At 38.1% G+C, this 13147-nt stretch overlaps 3 protein-coding genes across 3 annotated transcripts; 2 read left to right on the forward strand and 1 right to left on the reverse strand.

Annotated features, from left to right (window-relative positions):
* Positions 1-116: 116 nt before the first annotated feature.
* LOC133742434 (early nodulin-like protein 6) lies at positions 117-1013 on the forward strand. Its single transcript, XM_062170082.1, has 2 exons — positions 117-453; positions 566-1013. The coding sequence occupies exons 1-2, from the start codon at positions 279-281 to the stop codon at positions 889-891; spliced, it is 501 nt and encodes a 166-aa protein (XP_062026066.1). The 5' UTR covers positions 117-278; the 3' UTR covers positions 892-1013.
* A 1119-nt stretch (positions 1014-2132) lies between these two features.
* LOC133743127 (DEAD-box ATP-dependent RNA helicase 51) lies at positions 2133-6410 on the reverse strand. Its single transcript, XM_062170908.1, has 12 exons — positions 5919-6410; positions 5647-5832; positions 5051-5236; positions 4722-4805; positions 4191-4232; positions 3904-3975; positions 3479-3778; positions 3273-3311; positions 3064-3168; positions 2866-2934; positions 2656-2781; positions 2133-2524 (listed from the first exon to the last, which is right to left on the reverse strand). Exons 1-12 carry the CDS (start codon positions 6318-6320, stop codon positions 2339-2341), a joined length of 1797 nt encoding a protein of 598 aa, XP_062026892.1. The 5' UTR covers positions 6321-6410; the 3' UTR covers positions 2133-2338.
* A 1729-nt stretch (positions 6411-8139) lies between these two features.
* Positions 8140-12569, forward strand: LOC133743891 (kinesin-like protein KIN-8A). Its single transcript, XM_062171962.1, is given in 8 exon segments — positions 8140-9064; positions 9587-9860; positions 10262-10312; positions 10423-10515; positions 10603-10968; positions 11297-11983; positions 12171-12222; positions 12225-12569. Coding segments are annotated over 8 exon segments (2349 nt in total). The 5' UTR covers positions 8140-8285; the 3' UTR covers positions 12272-12569.
* The last annotated feature ends 578 nt before the right edge of the window (positions 12570-13147 follow it).

The following is a 13147-nucleotide window of genomic DNA, read 5'->3' on the forward strand; positions in this document are numbered from 1 at the left end:
GTTGTCCTTTATTTACCGCAGCCTGCCATTTGAAAAACAGTTGTACCAAGTCAAAGAGATAGGTTTTTATTCCACAAGCCCCACTACCTCCACTTTTCACTCCCATGAATCCTCACGCATTTCTCTCAGCACTAACAACAAACTTCAACCTCAGCCCTCCTATATAACCCCCCCAAACCTTTACGAACTTCATCTCATTCTTTCAAAGCTAGCTAGAGATCTACAAAAACCCTAAAAAGAGAGAGCTCCCTTCAAAATCCAATACTTTTTCTACTTACATGGAAACCTCCAAGGTGTTTGTCTTGCTTTTTCTTCTTTCCACCTTCCATTTCCTTGTTGCGACTTGCATCCAGTTTGAAGTTGGAGGGAAGAGTGGATGGGAGGTCCCTAAATCAAAGGATGACTACAACCAATGGGCATCAACAAACCGGTTCAAAGTAAACGACACTGTTCGTAAGTACTAGGGCTTACTACTAGCACAGTAACCCTAACAAGGGGCTGTACACTTTTTCTTGCTTCACATTGCTATTTACTCTTGTAATGTTTTTGTTTCTATGCAACTCAGATTTCAGCTACAAGGAAGACTCGGTGATGGTGGTAACGGAGGACGAGTATGACAAGTGCCATTCGGCACGTCCGATCTTCTTCAACAACAATGGAAACACTGAGTACAAGTTGGCCCGGCCGGGGTTGTTCTACTTCATAAGTGGGGTGAAAGGGCACTGTCCGAGAGGCCAGAAGATGATCATCAAGGTGTTGGAACCGGCGAGCCCTCCTCAGCCTTCTATAGACTCGCAGAAAAAGAATGGTGCTGCTGCAATGGCTGCTGCTGTTTCTTCTGCAACTGTTATGCTTTGCATTGTGTCATTCCTTGCGGTTTTCCTGTTCTAAGTAATTGTTCTAGTATGTAGAATTCTTGGATGAGTAGGTGTATTTTATTTTAGGGAGCAAGACAGACTATTTAACATTATAAGTTGAATTTATTTTAAAAATTGGTATATGTTGAAGATGTCATTTTAATTTACTCATAATTTCTAGATGTTATTATTTATTATTAGTTTTCTCATAACTTATTGCGGACAAAATTTTCATCGGTATTAAAAGAGTTTTTCTATTGAAACCTCCGAATTTATTTACTTGACCTCCTTGCTTTTTTTTTTTTTTTTTTTTGAATAAGACCTCATTGCTTTTTACACCTCTTATTAAATTTTCAAATACTAAATTTACTCACTAAACCTCACTTAAGTTCCTGAAATAACCTCACTCATATAATTTGCAAACAAACCATCATTAATTACATACTCATTCCTTAACTAGATTACATAAATCTCTTATCCAATAAAAAAGAAAAACACAAGGTATTGGGCTTTAAAAATTAATTTTTAATAAAAAAAGAATTGTTTTTTTTTTTTACTTTTTTTTTTCTCTTGTAGATGTGCAAAAAAAAATGAAAGTAATTTTTCTTAATGTTTAATTATTTTCTCTATTTTCTATACCTCATGATTAATTATTTAATAGTTTATTAGATTTTCTTTTCACTGCTAGCTCTTTTTTTTTCATTTTTTTTTCAAATATAATAGATAGACTAGGATTTAGGTCATAATATGATTTCTTTTGTTATCCCTCACCAATATGCGTTCAACCTATATGATGATAAAAGTTTTTATGTCACATGATCTTGATTATAGTTTTAATTCTTATTAAATATCTATAAATGCGTTAATGAGTATGTAGTGAAATTGGAAAATAAAAATAGATAAGGAAAATAATAAAGAATGTAATATAATATTATTGAATTGGAAAGTATAGAGAAATTAAATATAATTTTTTTTTTGTATAATTATTGTCCTTAATAATCATTTTATAAGAAGTTATATATGTCATTTAATAATTCATAATAGAGTGAGGTCAACTAAGCAAATTTAGAGATCCCAATAGAAACGCTTGTATTAAAAATTTAAAATATATAAATAAAGACACTTTTACCGGTAAATCAATCAAAATCTCCACATGTAAGATATCACATCGTTGCGAAAGAATCTTCGTCGGTACATAGTCTAGATGAACTACATGTAGACGCAGGATAGACATGAAACATAATACTGTATCCACATGTAAGATACACATTCATATGATTTAAGTTTTTTTTTGCTTACCCACATAAGTAGTCAAGAAGACATGTATCATTGTATCCAATACACTAATTAAAAAATTTATAAGGTTTACGGTGTCTCCAATCTCATGATAATTGCTACACTGATTTGTTTCCATCAGCCAAAAGAAAAGAAAAATACAAAACTTGTGCAGAATTACTGCAGAGCTGCAGGGCGAGGCTCTCCTAATGTCTCACAAATTGTCTCATGTCATCATCTCCACCTCTTTGCCTTCCATAAGGATTGTTAGGATTGATTCCATGTCGAACTCCATCCACTTTACGCATGTTCTTCCGGAACTTTGATGCACTGCTGTCTAAGTTTAAATTTACCTTCGGTGGATTAGAAAAGCAAAATGAAGAAGCAACTGCCTGTATGAACAACATAGCAATTAAATCAGAATTCCACAAAGTTATTAGAGTTTGAAACATATCCAAGGACTAGAGATGAATTTAGATTTTAGCAATACTTAATTATCGTTGGACAAGAAAACAATAAGTACCTGGAGATCGAGTCGGTGAACGTTAAAGATGTCCTTCATAGAGTGTGAATTATATGCTAATAGATAAGACCTATATGCATCTTTTGCTGCACGGTTCAGATGGTAGTTGTTGGCAACCAACTTCTCCTGCATCAGTCGAAGCAATTTTAACTTAAATTTTCGTGAAATCAGTTATTATCTAATAATTAACAATAAGGAACAGAAACGTACCAGCTGAGATTGCACATTTTTTAGCTTCTTCTCATTAAATTCATACTCTTTAACAGGGACTTTTGCCTCCTGGAAACAAAATGAAATATGAAATATGAAAGGGAAAGCAAGTCCCTAAACCTACACGTATTACATAGCTTCCACATAAGACTGAAACGGACAAAGTTATAGGATTCTTTTCATCAGTATGAACCATACCCTCAAATAGCGAAGAAACTGCAACTCTTCAGGAATGAGGAAAAGTAGTGCATTTCCTTTTCCACCTTCCCCACGAGCTGTTCGACCAACCCTGTGGATATATTCCTGCAAGAACCAATCCCATGGTACGCAGTATTCAGCATACGGATTAACAAGATAACAAGAGACCAGAATCAAATAAAGTATGATTAAGAAAAAATATTACACACCTTGGGTTCATCTGGAGGATCAAACTGCACAATCCAGTCCTACAAGCACAGAAAGGAAACAGAAGGAAGCTTACAATTAATATGACCACTCAACACAAACATTTCTAATAAAGAAGCATATTGACATAGCATACTGTTCAAATTTTTTTCCCCTATTGAGGTCACAGAGACAACTAAAAAGAACAGGAAAAAAAAAAGAAACATACCACGGCGGGGATATCCAAGCCACGAGCAGCAACATCAGTACAAAGTAAGATTCCTTTCTCTGCTTTGCAGTAGTCAAAAAAAGTACTTGTCCTCTTCTGCTGCTTTTGCTTTCCATGGATATCAAAGCAATCCACATTAATGTATCTAAGAAGGTCGGAGTGGAATTTCACTGAGTTACAAGAAGAGAAGAAGACCATCACTTTCTTTGATAGATTCTTCGTCAGGAAGGAATATAGGAGAATAAATCTCTTGGCACTTGGCACAAGACAATAGCCTTGTTGCAGCCCTTCATTCGTGACCTGTAGTGCAGACAATCTTGTCAGGTTCTAAAGATTACCGCTAAAATACAAGAATAAATAAATCTTTATAAGTATAAAGTGGACTTAATATATGAATATTAATGTGGAATCCAAAAGACCAGTACCTTAGTTCTCCCATCATCCACATCTATATACATAGGCGTTGTCTGGAAGGACAAGCGAGCAAGATCTTCAACCTACAGGTTTAATGGGAAAAGTATTATTATAAGAAGTAACCCATGTAACATATGGGCAGCGCAACCATGCAAAGAAGAGAGAGAAAAACATTTAGAAACTACAAAACTATGGCAGCATGTCAAGTTCATAAATTATGCTATAACAATGGAAAATAATGTGGAAAGCAAGAGATTGACTGAATAACTGCTATGAGATAGAGATAAGATGCACAAACCTTCTTAGTCTGGGTTGCAGAAAATAAAGCTGTTTGCCTATTCTGCACATTCAATAGAAACTCGATCAGCTAAAGCATATAACAAGGTGAAAGTCCACTTGTAATTACAACAAACACCACAAAACAAAAAATCATAGGAGTTAATTTGAACTACTGTAGTCCAGCTACTAGAAGAAAACCAGAAACACATGTTGAGTGCTGTATGCATCATGGTTCATACTTGATGTCACTTCTTAAGTGGCAATATCTTTGTGTTGTAAAATACTACACAACTACCCAGTTTGTTCAAATTATTTATCTGTTAAAAGAATAAAACAAAATATACTAAGACGGTTAATGCAAGCCATTTAATGCAACAAGACTACAACTAAAACACGCAGCTGTTTGCCTTTATCCCATGAAACCAAGAGAAGTTGATGGAAGCCGGTTAATGCAACAAGACTTCAGCTAAAACAAACAGGCTCAAGATAAACGGTGAAGTAATCATACATGATTAGCATCATCAAGACTTCAACCAATCATATCGTTTACCTTTGGTAGAATGTTAATGATTTGTTTCATTTCTTCCTCAAAGTTTGCTTCCAGTATCCTGTCAGCTTCATCAATGATGAGGCACTGCAAACCAAAGAGAATAAAGAAATTAAAAAATTGTCAAATGTTGTGAGGTCATTATAAAGGCTATGTCGTCTTAATCAAAGACATGTCATTAATCTGACCAAGTTAACTTCTATAGCAACACAAATTGCATAACATCTCAAAGACTCGAACTACAATTCAGTAAATAGTAAGTCTCACAAGTCACAAAGTAAACACAAAAAAGAAAAATTGAAACAATACGGCAACAATGATGAAACAAATACCTTCAAGTTCTTATATACGAATCCCTTGGTGTTCTGCAGATGGTCAAGAAGGCGACCAGGAGTTGCAACCAATAGGTTTACTCCTTTTGCAAGACGCTCTGCTTCTCCTCTTCTAGCCGAACCACCAATAACCAAACCAAGAGTCTGCGAGTGATTCTTGAGAAGGTCCTTGGCCACGGCATGGGACTGATTATTCCAACAGTGAATGGGTCAGGACAGAATTATGAACTTCAAATGTAAATCACCAATTGCAACAACAGATTTTCTTTCTTTCTAACTTTGATTAGACATAAAGCATAATTTCTCACATACACATGTCAACTTTCTGCAAATACATAGATCATTCTTTCCAAAAATTTTGCATTAAATTGAGAAGTTAACTTTCTTATGGCAGAGATATCAGAAGGAACATTATTCACAAAACCCATTTCCAAGACAGGTATAATGATCATGTAGTCCTAGAGGTTAAACGAACTAAAGGCAATACTTTCTACCAAGCCCAAATTGTATCAAGCTCGACTACACTAAGAACAAATACCATATCAAACCTAAGTAACTCGTAGTACCATTATTCATTAATAAGCAAGGGTCTTCACCTGTATTGCAAGTTCCCTAGTTGGGCAAATGACAACAACACCAGTTCCATTACGAGGCGAAAAGCTTGCGTTATATAACAACTCCACAGCTGGCACCAGAAAAGCAAGAGTCTTCCCGGACCCTGTCCTTGCAGCTCCAAGAACATCTCTTCCGATCAACAGCGGTGGGATTGCTCTGGATTGAATCTGCATTCGCAATTTCAAAACCTCGTTACTTATTTCAAACAACACATTATCAATTAGAAGCTAACAAAATCACAATCACTACATACCTGAGTCATATGCTGAAAGCCCAATTCTTGAATGGCCGAGAAAGTTTTCTCCGATAAATTCAATGAAGCAAATGTCACTGTGCTCATAATCCCAGTCCCTCCACCACTCCTCACCTTCTTCTTCTCTTTCTTCTCCTCTTCCTCTTCTTCTTCTTCTTTGGTCTCGCTAGGGATTTCAGCCTCTGCCGCTTCCTCCTCTCCCTTCAATTTCTTCGACTTCTTCCTCTTCTTCTCCTTCTTCTTAGCTTGCTCCTCGCCTTCTCCGTTTTCCGCTTCTTCTTCAATTTGAGGCTCCGGTTGCTCTGCAACTTCCGATTCCGATGGCTTCTTCGCTCTGTTTCTCTTGCGCTTCCTCTTCTTCGCGTCGTCCATGGGAGATGTGTGGGAGATTGGGTCGGTCATGGCGACTGGTTGTAGTGTTTTGGCGGGTTAGGGTTTTAGGGTCTCAGAAACGGTGAGAATGTAGGAGAAGGTGAACTGTGATTCTGTGTAGGGTTTGGTCGTTAAACTTAAACCCTAGTAGTTCGCCAACGGTCTCGGGTTTGGGCTCGACCCAACAATATAAAATCTGGTTGGGCCTCAAAGCCTCAAAATACTATACTCCCAGCCCATTTTTGGGTTACTCTAATTTTGAACCATGACAATGATTCAACTCAGCCCATTTACACTCTGGATTGAACCAACTAGACACTCACTTAGCCCACCATGTAATGTTATAGCATATTTACCATAGGTAAATAATAAATTTGGTCATTAGATTGTGATCCGATGTTTTCAGGTCTGATATTTGAAAACATGTCCAGAAAATAAATAATTAAAAACATGTGATAGTATTCGGTGTAGTTTCGGACGATAGCTTAACTTCGCAGTTGTACCTCTGTATCTGATTTTTTATATACTATTCTCATAATTTTTCCTTGGGCATTTCTCAAAATGCTTTGAGTTTTTCAAAAGAGAGAAAACAACAAATGCGATGGCGTGTCTTTGAAGGATTGTTGAGTGGCAATGATGCTACAAAGCTTGAAATTATAGGTAAGTGAGTTGGTGTGAATTATGTTTGCAACTTCAATATTTCTAACTAATTTAGTTAATCATACTAGAGATAAGCAGTCTAAATCAATTACTTATTACTATATAATGTGCAGACATATACATAATTAGAAGAACCCCAACACTATTCTTTATATTATTTGGTGCAGGATTCATAGCCATTTGCATTATGCTATTACTTAGTGGCAAATGAATGCCATAGTTTAGCAAATGTGGCACCAACCTCTGCTATTTATATCTCGAAAGCTACAAGTCCCTTTTATGATCGAGTTTCATTATGGGAGGGTCAATTGTGCTTAACTTGCGCACTAAGATATGGGAGCATGATCATGACTTGTCAACTCTAGTACATGTGCATGAATTTTCATAATTAGGATACTCTAATGGCCTCTCTTAGAAGGCATTTTTCATTAAAATAGGTTACAAAAATATAATCATGGCCAATGCTTGCAATTATGTTCCACTCACTGCAACAAAATCATGCATATCATAGTCAAATACACGAGTACCCCAACATAACATCATTTCATTGACATAAGATAAACAAAATGATGGTTTATAATCCCTTTAAGTCTAATAGTTATACGAGTTTTGTGATTTTAGATGTGTAATTGTTAGTTTATCTTAATTTTAAAAAAAAAGTAATCAGTATTGTCACATCATATCTCATAAAATAATATATTTTCATCTGCTCATCATTAAATTAGTAGATTATCCATTAAACACCATAAAAAGATGGATCTAAACCCCTTGATTCATGAAGTAATTGTTTGAAAAAATACAATCCTTTTACTTTAATTTTACTACTTTTACTTTAAAAATTCAAAAGAATACATCTTTAATAATTTCACCTTACAAAAAAGAAGAAGCTTCCACGTGGTTTAAATCGATCCCACAGCTCTCTCCCTACCGGCTAGCAAAGACTGACAACATTTTTGACCGTTACAAATAGATAATTCAAAATTTTCAAAAAGCAATAACCTAATAACCTTACCGCCCCTCCCTCAATTGCTTCTTCCACTCCAGTCAACCCCAAATTCAAACTAAAGAACCACTTAACTGGAGCGCAAGTAGCAGAATCTGGAGTGTCAGTATCAACTTTCAAAACCCAACAGTACTCTCATCTCCCCCAATCCAACGGCTCAAAATCCCCTCCAAACTAAACACCCAAAACCACAATCTTGATCTTCCCAAACTTCTATTTCTGCTCTGCAATTCTGGAAAAAGCTTCAATCTTTCTGAAAATCTATCAACTGGGTCGTCACCTTCAACTTTTTCTGGGCATGTGAGAAAACTTCAAAAATTCACAACCCTAAAATGCCTGTATCAACTCGGTCGCAAAGTGAACGGAAACCCAGGTCGGATCAAGAACAGACCCACTCAAATCTTCTTCCTCTGCGAAACCCACACCATGGATTGAAGGAAAAGATGAAAGCTTTGACTCTACTCTACGAGCAGCAGAAGCAAGCCTCCGCAGCTCTGCGAAACTCGAAGCCCCCGGACCCGTCGGAGCTCCGACTCGCGACCCAGAAGTGTAGAAAAGAAGAGCACGAGTCGGGGCTCCGACCCGGAAGCCGGGTCGTGATGAGAGAGAACAACGCGATGCACAACTCCGCCGTTACAAGAACCTACGTTCTGCCTCTGCCTCCGGCCCAGGCCCAACGACAGGCCCACGACGACGCGAAGGAGAATGCGGCGGTCGCCGGAACCACCACCGACCGGATTCTCAGCTTCACTTCGCTTCCAAGAAAGGCCAGGCCCTCGACGACCAGGGTGGCGCGGCGGCTCTCCCTCGGAGGAGGAGGTCAGATTTCTCAGGTGGCGCCGGAGATGGAGAATGTGCGAGAATTGGAGACGAAAGTCCCAAATTGTGGGAGCCGGATTATGGTGTTTGTGAGGCTTCGGCCGATGAGCAAGAAGGAGAAGGAGGGGGGTTCTCGGTGCTGTGTGAGGATCGTGAACCGGCGTGACGTGTACTTGACGGAGTTTGCGAACGAGAACGATTATCTGAGGCTGAAGAGGCTGAGGGGTCGCCATTTCACGTTTGATGCTTCGTTTCCAGATTCTACTTCTCAGCAGGAAGTTTATTCCACCAGGTCAGTTTTGGGTTCTTTGATTTTTGCCTTAAAAAGTTTTGAGCTTGAAATTCTTCATTAGCATCATGCATGTGCTTGTTTTGCTTTAGTTTTACTTGATTGTAGATGTAGTTAGGGTTTTGTTGGGTTGGTTAGGAACATTGAATGAGGAAATAAGAAAAAAGGGTAACCCCATTTGGTTATTGAGTGCAGCTATGAAAGAATTGTTAGTAATGTTGTGTGTTGGAAGAGCTGAAATTTCCATATTTGAAACAAGTCACTGTGTGATTTGTGTGGTTTGGAGAAACTTTCATGAACTTGTTCCTTCATTTATTGAGGAAAGTTTAAGAAAAAGGGTGCCCATTTGGTTATTTAGTGCAGCTATGAAAGAATTGTTGCTAAAGTTGTGTGTTAGAACTTATAAGAGCTGAGATTTCCATATTTGAAAGAAGTCATTGTGTGATTTGGAAAAAGTTTCATGAACCTGTTCATTCCTTTGATAAGGAAGGCTTGACAAAAAGGGTACACTATTTGGTTTTTCAGTACAGCTGAGCTTGTGGAAGCAGTTCTGCAGGGGAGGAATGGATCAGTTTTCTGCTATGGTGCCACGGGAGCTGGGAAAACGTACACAATGCTGGGCACTCTGGAGAGTCCGGGAGTGATGGTTTTGGCGATCAAGGACCTCTTTACAAAGATAAGGCAGAGGAGCTGTGATGGAAATCATGTGGTTCATCTGTCCTATCTTGAAGTCTATAATGAAACTGTCAGGGATTTGCTCTCCCCCGGACGGCCTCTGGTTCTTAGAGAAGATAAACAGGTCTGCCTCTCTGTAAGTTATGTTGCTGTCATATATAGTGTGTCAAAATTTCCTTAAATACCACGATGGTTTTACTAACCAGGAAGGATGTAACTGGCTTTTCAGAAATGGAATTTATTCTCTAAAATGTACCAATATTTATTAAGGTCACTCTGAGTAAATGTAAGGGCGATATGCTATTACTCTGAAACATAGAAACATGTTTTTTGTGTATCTTGTCTCTATAAATGGTAGCTCAATATCTTACATATCCCATTCATATACCTGGAAAAAACTTCTGATACATGCAAGATTTATTTGATAGCAATAGTTATAATTCCAAGAAAACTTTTATATTTATTTTTACTTGATACAAATCTTTAGAGTGTGTTAAAAGATATTTTTTGAAATGTATGTTACAGGGAATGGTGGCAGCCGGTCTTACACAATACAGAGCTTATTCCACCGATGAAGTACGTTTCTAAATTCTAACTCCCCTCTTTAGGTGATTTGGATTTTGATAGGTTAGATATAGGTTTCCGGAAGGTAATATATTTTTTGCTGTTTCTTTGTCTTGTGGCAGGTTATGCAATTGCTTCAGCGGGGAAACCAAAACCGAACTACTGAACCAACTCGCTGTAATGAAACTTCTTCTCGCTCCCATGCTATTTTACAGGTAACAATAGAGCTCTCAAGTCAAAACTTACAATTGTACCATTCAGTTTTTTTTTCTTTCTTTCTTATGCCTCTCTTCTGTATCCAGGTTGTGGTTGAATACCAGGTAAAAGATGCTTCTATGAATGTGGTCAACAGAGTAGGCAAGCTTTCACTTATTGATCTTGCCGGGTCCGAGAGAGCCCTTGCCACGGATCAGAGAACAGTAAGATCTATTGAGGGTGCCAATATAAATCGGTCACTCCTAGCACTGAGCAGCTGCATCAATGCTCTCGTGGAGGGAAAGAAGCACATACCTTATCGAAATTCAAAGTTGACCCAACTTCTCAAGGATTCTCTAGGAGGAGATTGTAACACTGTAATGATTGCCAACATCAGCCCATGTAACCTCTCATTTGGTGAAACCCAAAACACCCTTCACTGGGCTGATCGAGCAAAGGAAATTAGGACCAAGGTCAGTCCTCCTTACATATCATTCTTCAATTTCCACTCATTCACTGATGGTGTAAAATGCAGTCATGATATCAACTGTTGAAGTGTCACATGTAATGCTCTATCTTTCTTTTTTTACATTGTGTATTACTCTGCCCATCTGAGAGTTTCATGTCAGTATGTTGCTAGTTTCATTGAACTATCATAAGCAACAGGCATTGGTTTTCGTCTTTCTCAAAATTCCATGCTTGGTTTTCTTCTTTCAACATGTCAGTTCCAAAAGTTGCACTGTAATTTTAATGGCAATTCATAATGATAAAAATAATATTTACCAACTTACACAATTGCAGGCCTCTGAGGTGAACGAGGAAGTAGTGGAAGTACCTGAATCTGAAACTGATCGTGCCAAACTATTACTTGAACTACAGAAAGAGAACCGTGAACTTCGAGTACAACTGGCACGTCATCAACAGAAACTATTAGTTGTCCAAGCACAATCCTTGGCTGCCAATGCATCTCCAACCCCTTCTTCAGCTACCTCTCTCTTGACTCCTCCGTCGTCTGCCCAAGCAAATGAGAAGAGAAAACCCAGACCATCTTTCTTGGCTAGGAATTGTTTCACACCTGAATCCAAAAGAAGAGGGGCTGATGAAGGAGTTAGAGAGCTTCAAAAGACAGTAAAAGCATTAGAAGCAGAAATAGAAAGGATGAAGAAGGATCATACTTCACAGCTAAAGCAGAAGGATAATCTTATTCGTGATCTTTCACGGAAAAGTGACCAAACACCAGCACCAGCAGTGGGGAGGGAGGGGACAAAGAGGGTAGTCACAAGGGCTAGCTTGAGACCAAAGGAGCCAAGCACAGGTGAGTTGAAGAGTCCAAGCCATCGTTTCAGGTCACCAGTCCCAACAGCGAAAAAACGAAGCTTTTGGGACATAACAACCGCAAATAGCCCATCAGTTACTACACACAATGGAAGGAAAACTAGAAGTCATGTTATTTGTGAACCACCTGCTGTTCCCTCCATGCTTCTCCAGGTAGTCTAATTTTTCTCATTGTCTTCCCTTAAATACTTTCTGAAAAATGTGTATGGTTTAAAACAGGCCCTCATATGAAACTTCTAAAAAATAATTTACAGGACCTATCACTAAAATATCCTCCATGAAAACATGCTCTCTTTAATCTTTTATGTATGCCTTGTCCTTTGTTCTGCAACTGATGCAGCTTGTCTATCCATGTTTCTGCTTTGTGATATTTTTTGGACCGCACATCATCAATTATACCAGCCAGGTTTTGCACGACAAAAGCCCGAGCGTCTGAAGTAACACAGGAAGGATGAAGATGAAGGGAAAGAGAAAAGGACTACTTGGAGTTGTCTGCAAAATGGAAAGATTATGGCATTCTAGCTAAAGTGGCGGGCTGTTACCTGGTGGAAATATTATTACTGGGTAGGAGCGGGGCTGCTGTTACTTGTATTTTATGTCATGTGCTGCTGTGATCAATCATATCACAATGGAGTCTGTGTTCATCACATCATTCTTTCTACATACTGTTTCTTCTGTAGAGTCAGCAAAACACAGTTCATTAGTTTAATATTTTGTTTCTTCGTCAGAATAATGGTTACTTATTCCAAGCTCATTTAGAGATCATCAGTGCACACCCAGATGAATGCATTATTGCTTGTTCTTGTTATTTTAGAAAGAAGAAGCGAGCACATTTTTTTACGTTGCAGCGTGTAAGGTCAAGTTAACATAACGAGCCTCTTTTCTCAAGTGGAGTTCAGAAAGGTTACTTAAAGTAAAAGTGGCTTGAGTACTTTTTTTGCTGGTTTTAATTTTTTTAATTTTTAATTATTGTTACTTCCAAATTATACCCCCATGATGCTTAAAGGACTGTGAACATGGCTCAAACTCAAAGTCCTTTTCTTTTAGGGGCTCTTCATCTTTTCTTCCAAACTAAAGAGTATTGCTGGAAACTAAAGCAAGAACATCAGTCTTGAATTTGCGATGAATGGCAGCGAAAGAAAAGAACAAGCAGCAATGATATGTTTTGCATCACTAAACGAATCAATATACATTAATAAACCCCAACAGGCTCAATGCAGCATTACTCACTTCTAGACTATAAACTGCAGAATGAGCTCCAGTGAACCAAATGGAGCTAAGCTGACTACAGCCTTACATATCAATCCTTGAGTTACA

Source organism: Rosa rugosa, chromosome 4 (genome assembly GCF_958449725.1).
Source record: "Rosa rugosa chromosome 4, drRosRugo1.1, whole genome shotgun sequence".
Lineage (NCBI taxonomy): Eukaryota > Viridiplantae > Streptophyta > Magnoliopsida > Rosales > Rosaceae > Rosa > Rosa rugosa.

Excerpts from the sequence above, each read along its gene's own strand:
- LOC133743127 (XM_062170908.1), bottom strand. The coding sequence starts at position 6,320 with ATGACCGACCCAATCTCCCACACATCTCCCATGGACGACGCGAAGAAG. Across the intron at positions 4,806-5,050 it reads TCGTATATAAGAACTTGAAG|TGCCTCATCATTGATGAAGC; the intron begins GTATTTGTTTCA and ends TTTGGTTTGCAG. Across the intron at positions 3,779-3,903 it reads TGGATGATGGGAGAACTAAG|GTCACGAATGAAGGGCTGCA; the intron begins GTACTGGTCTTT and ends TCTGCACTACAG.
- LOC133742434 (XM_062170082.1), top strand. The coding sequence starts at position 279 with ATGGAAACCTCCAAGGTGTTTGTCTTGCTTTTTCTTCTTTCCACCTTC. Across the intron at positions 454-565 it reads CAAAGTAAACGACACTGTTC|ATTTCAGCTACAAGGAAGAC; the intron begins GTAAGTACTAGG and ends TATGCAACTCAG.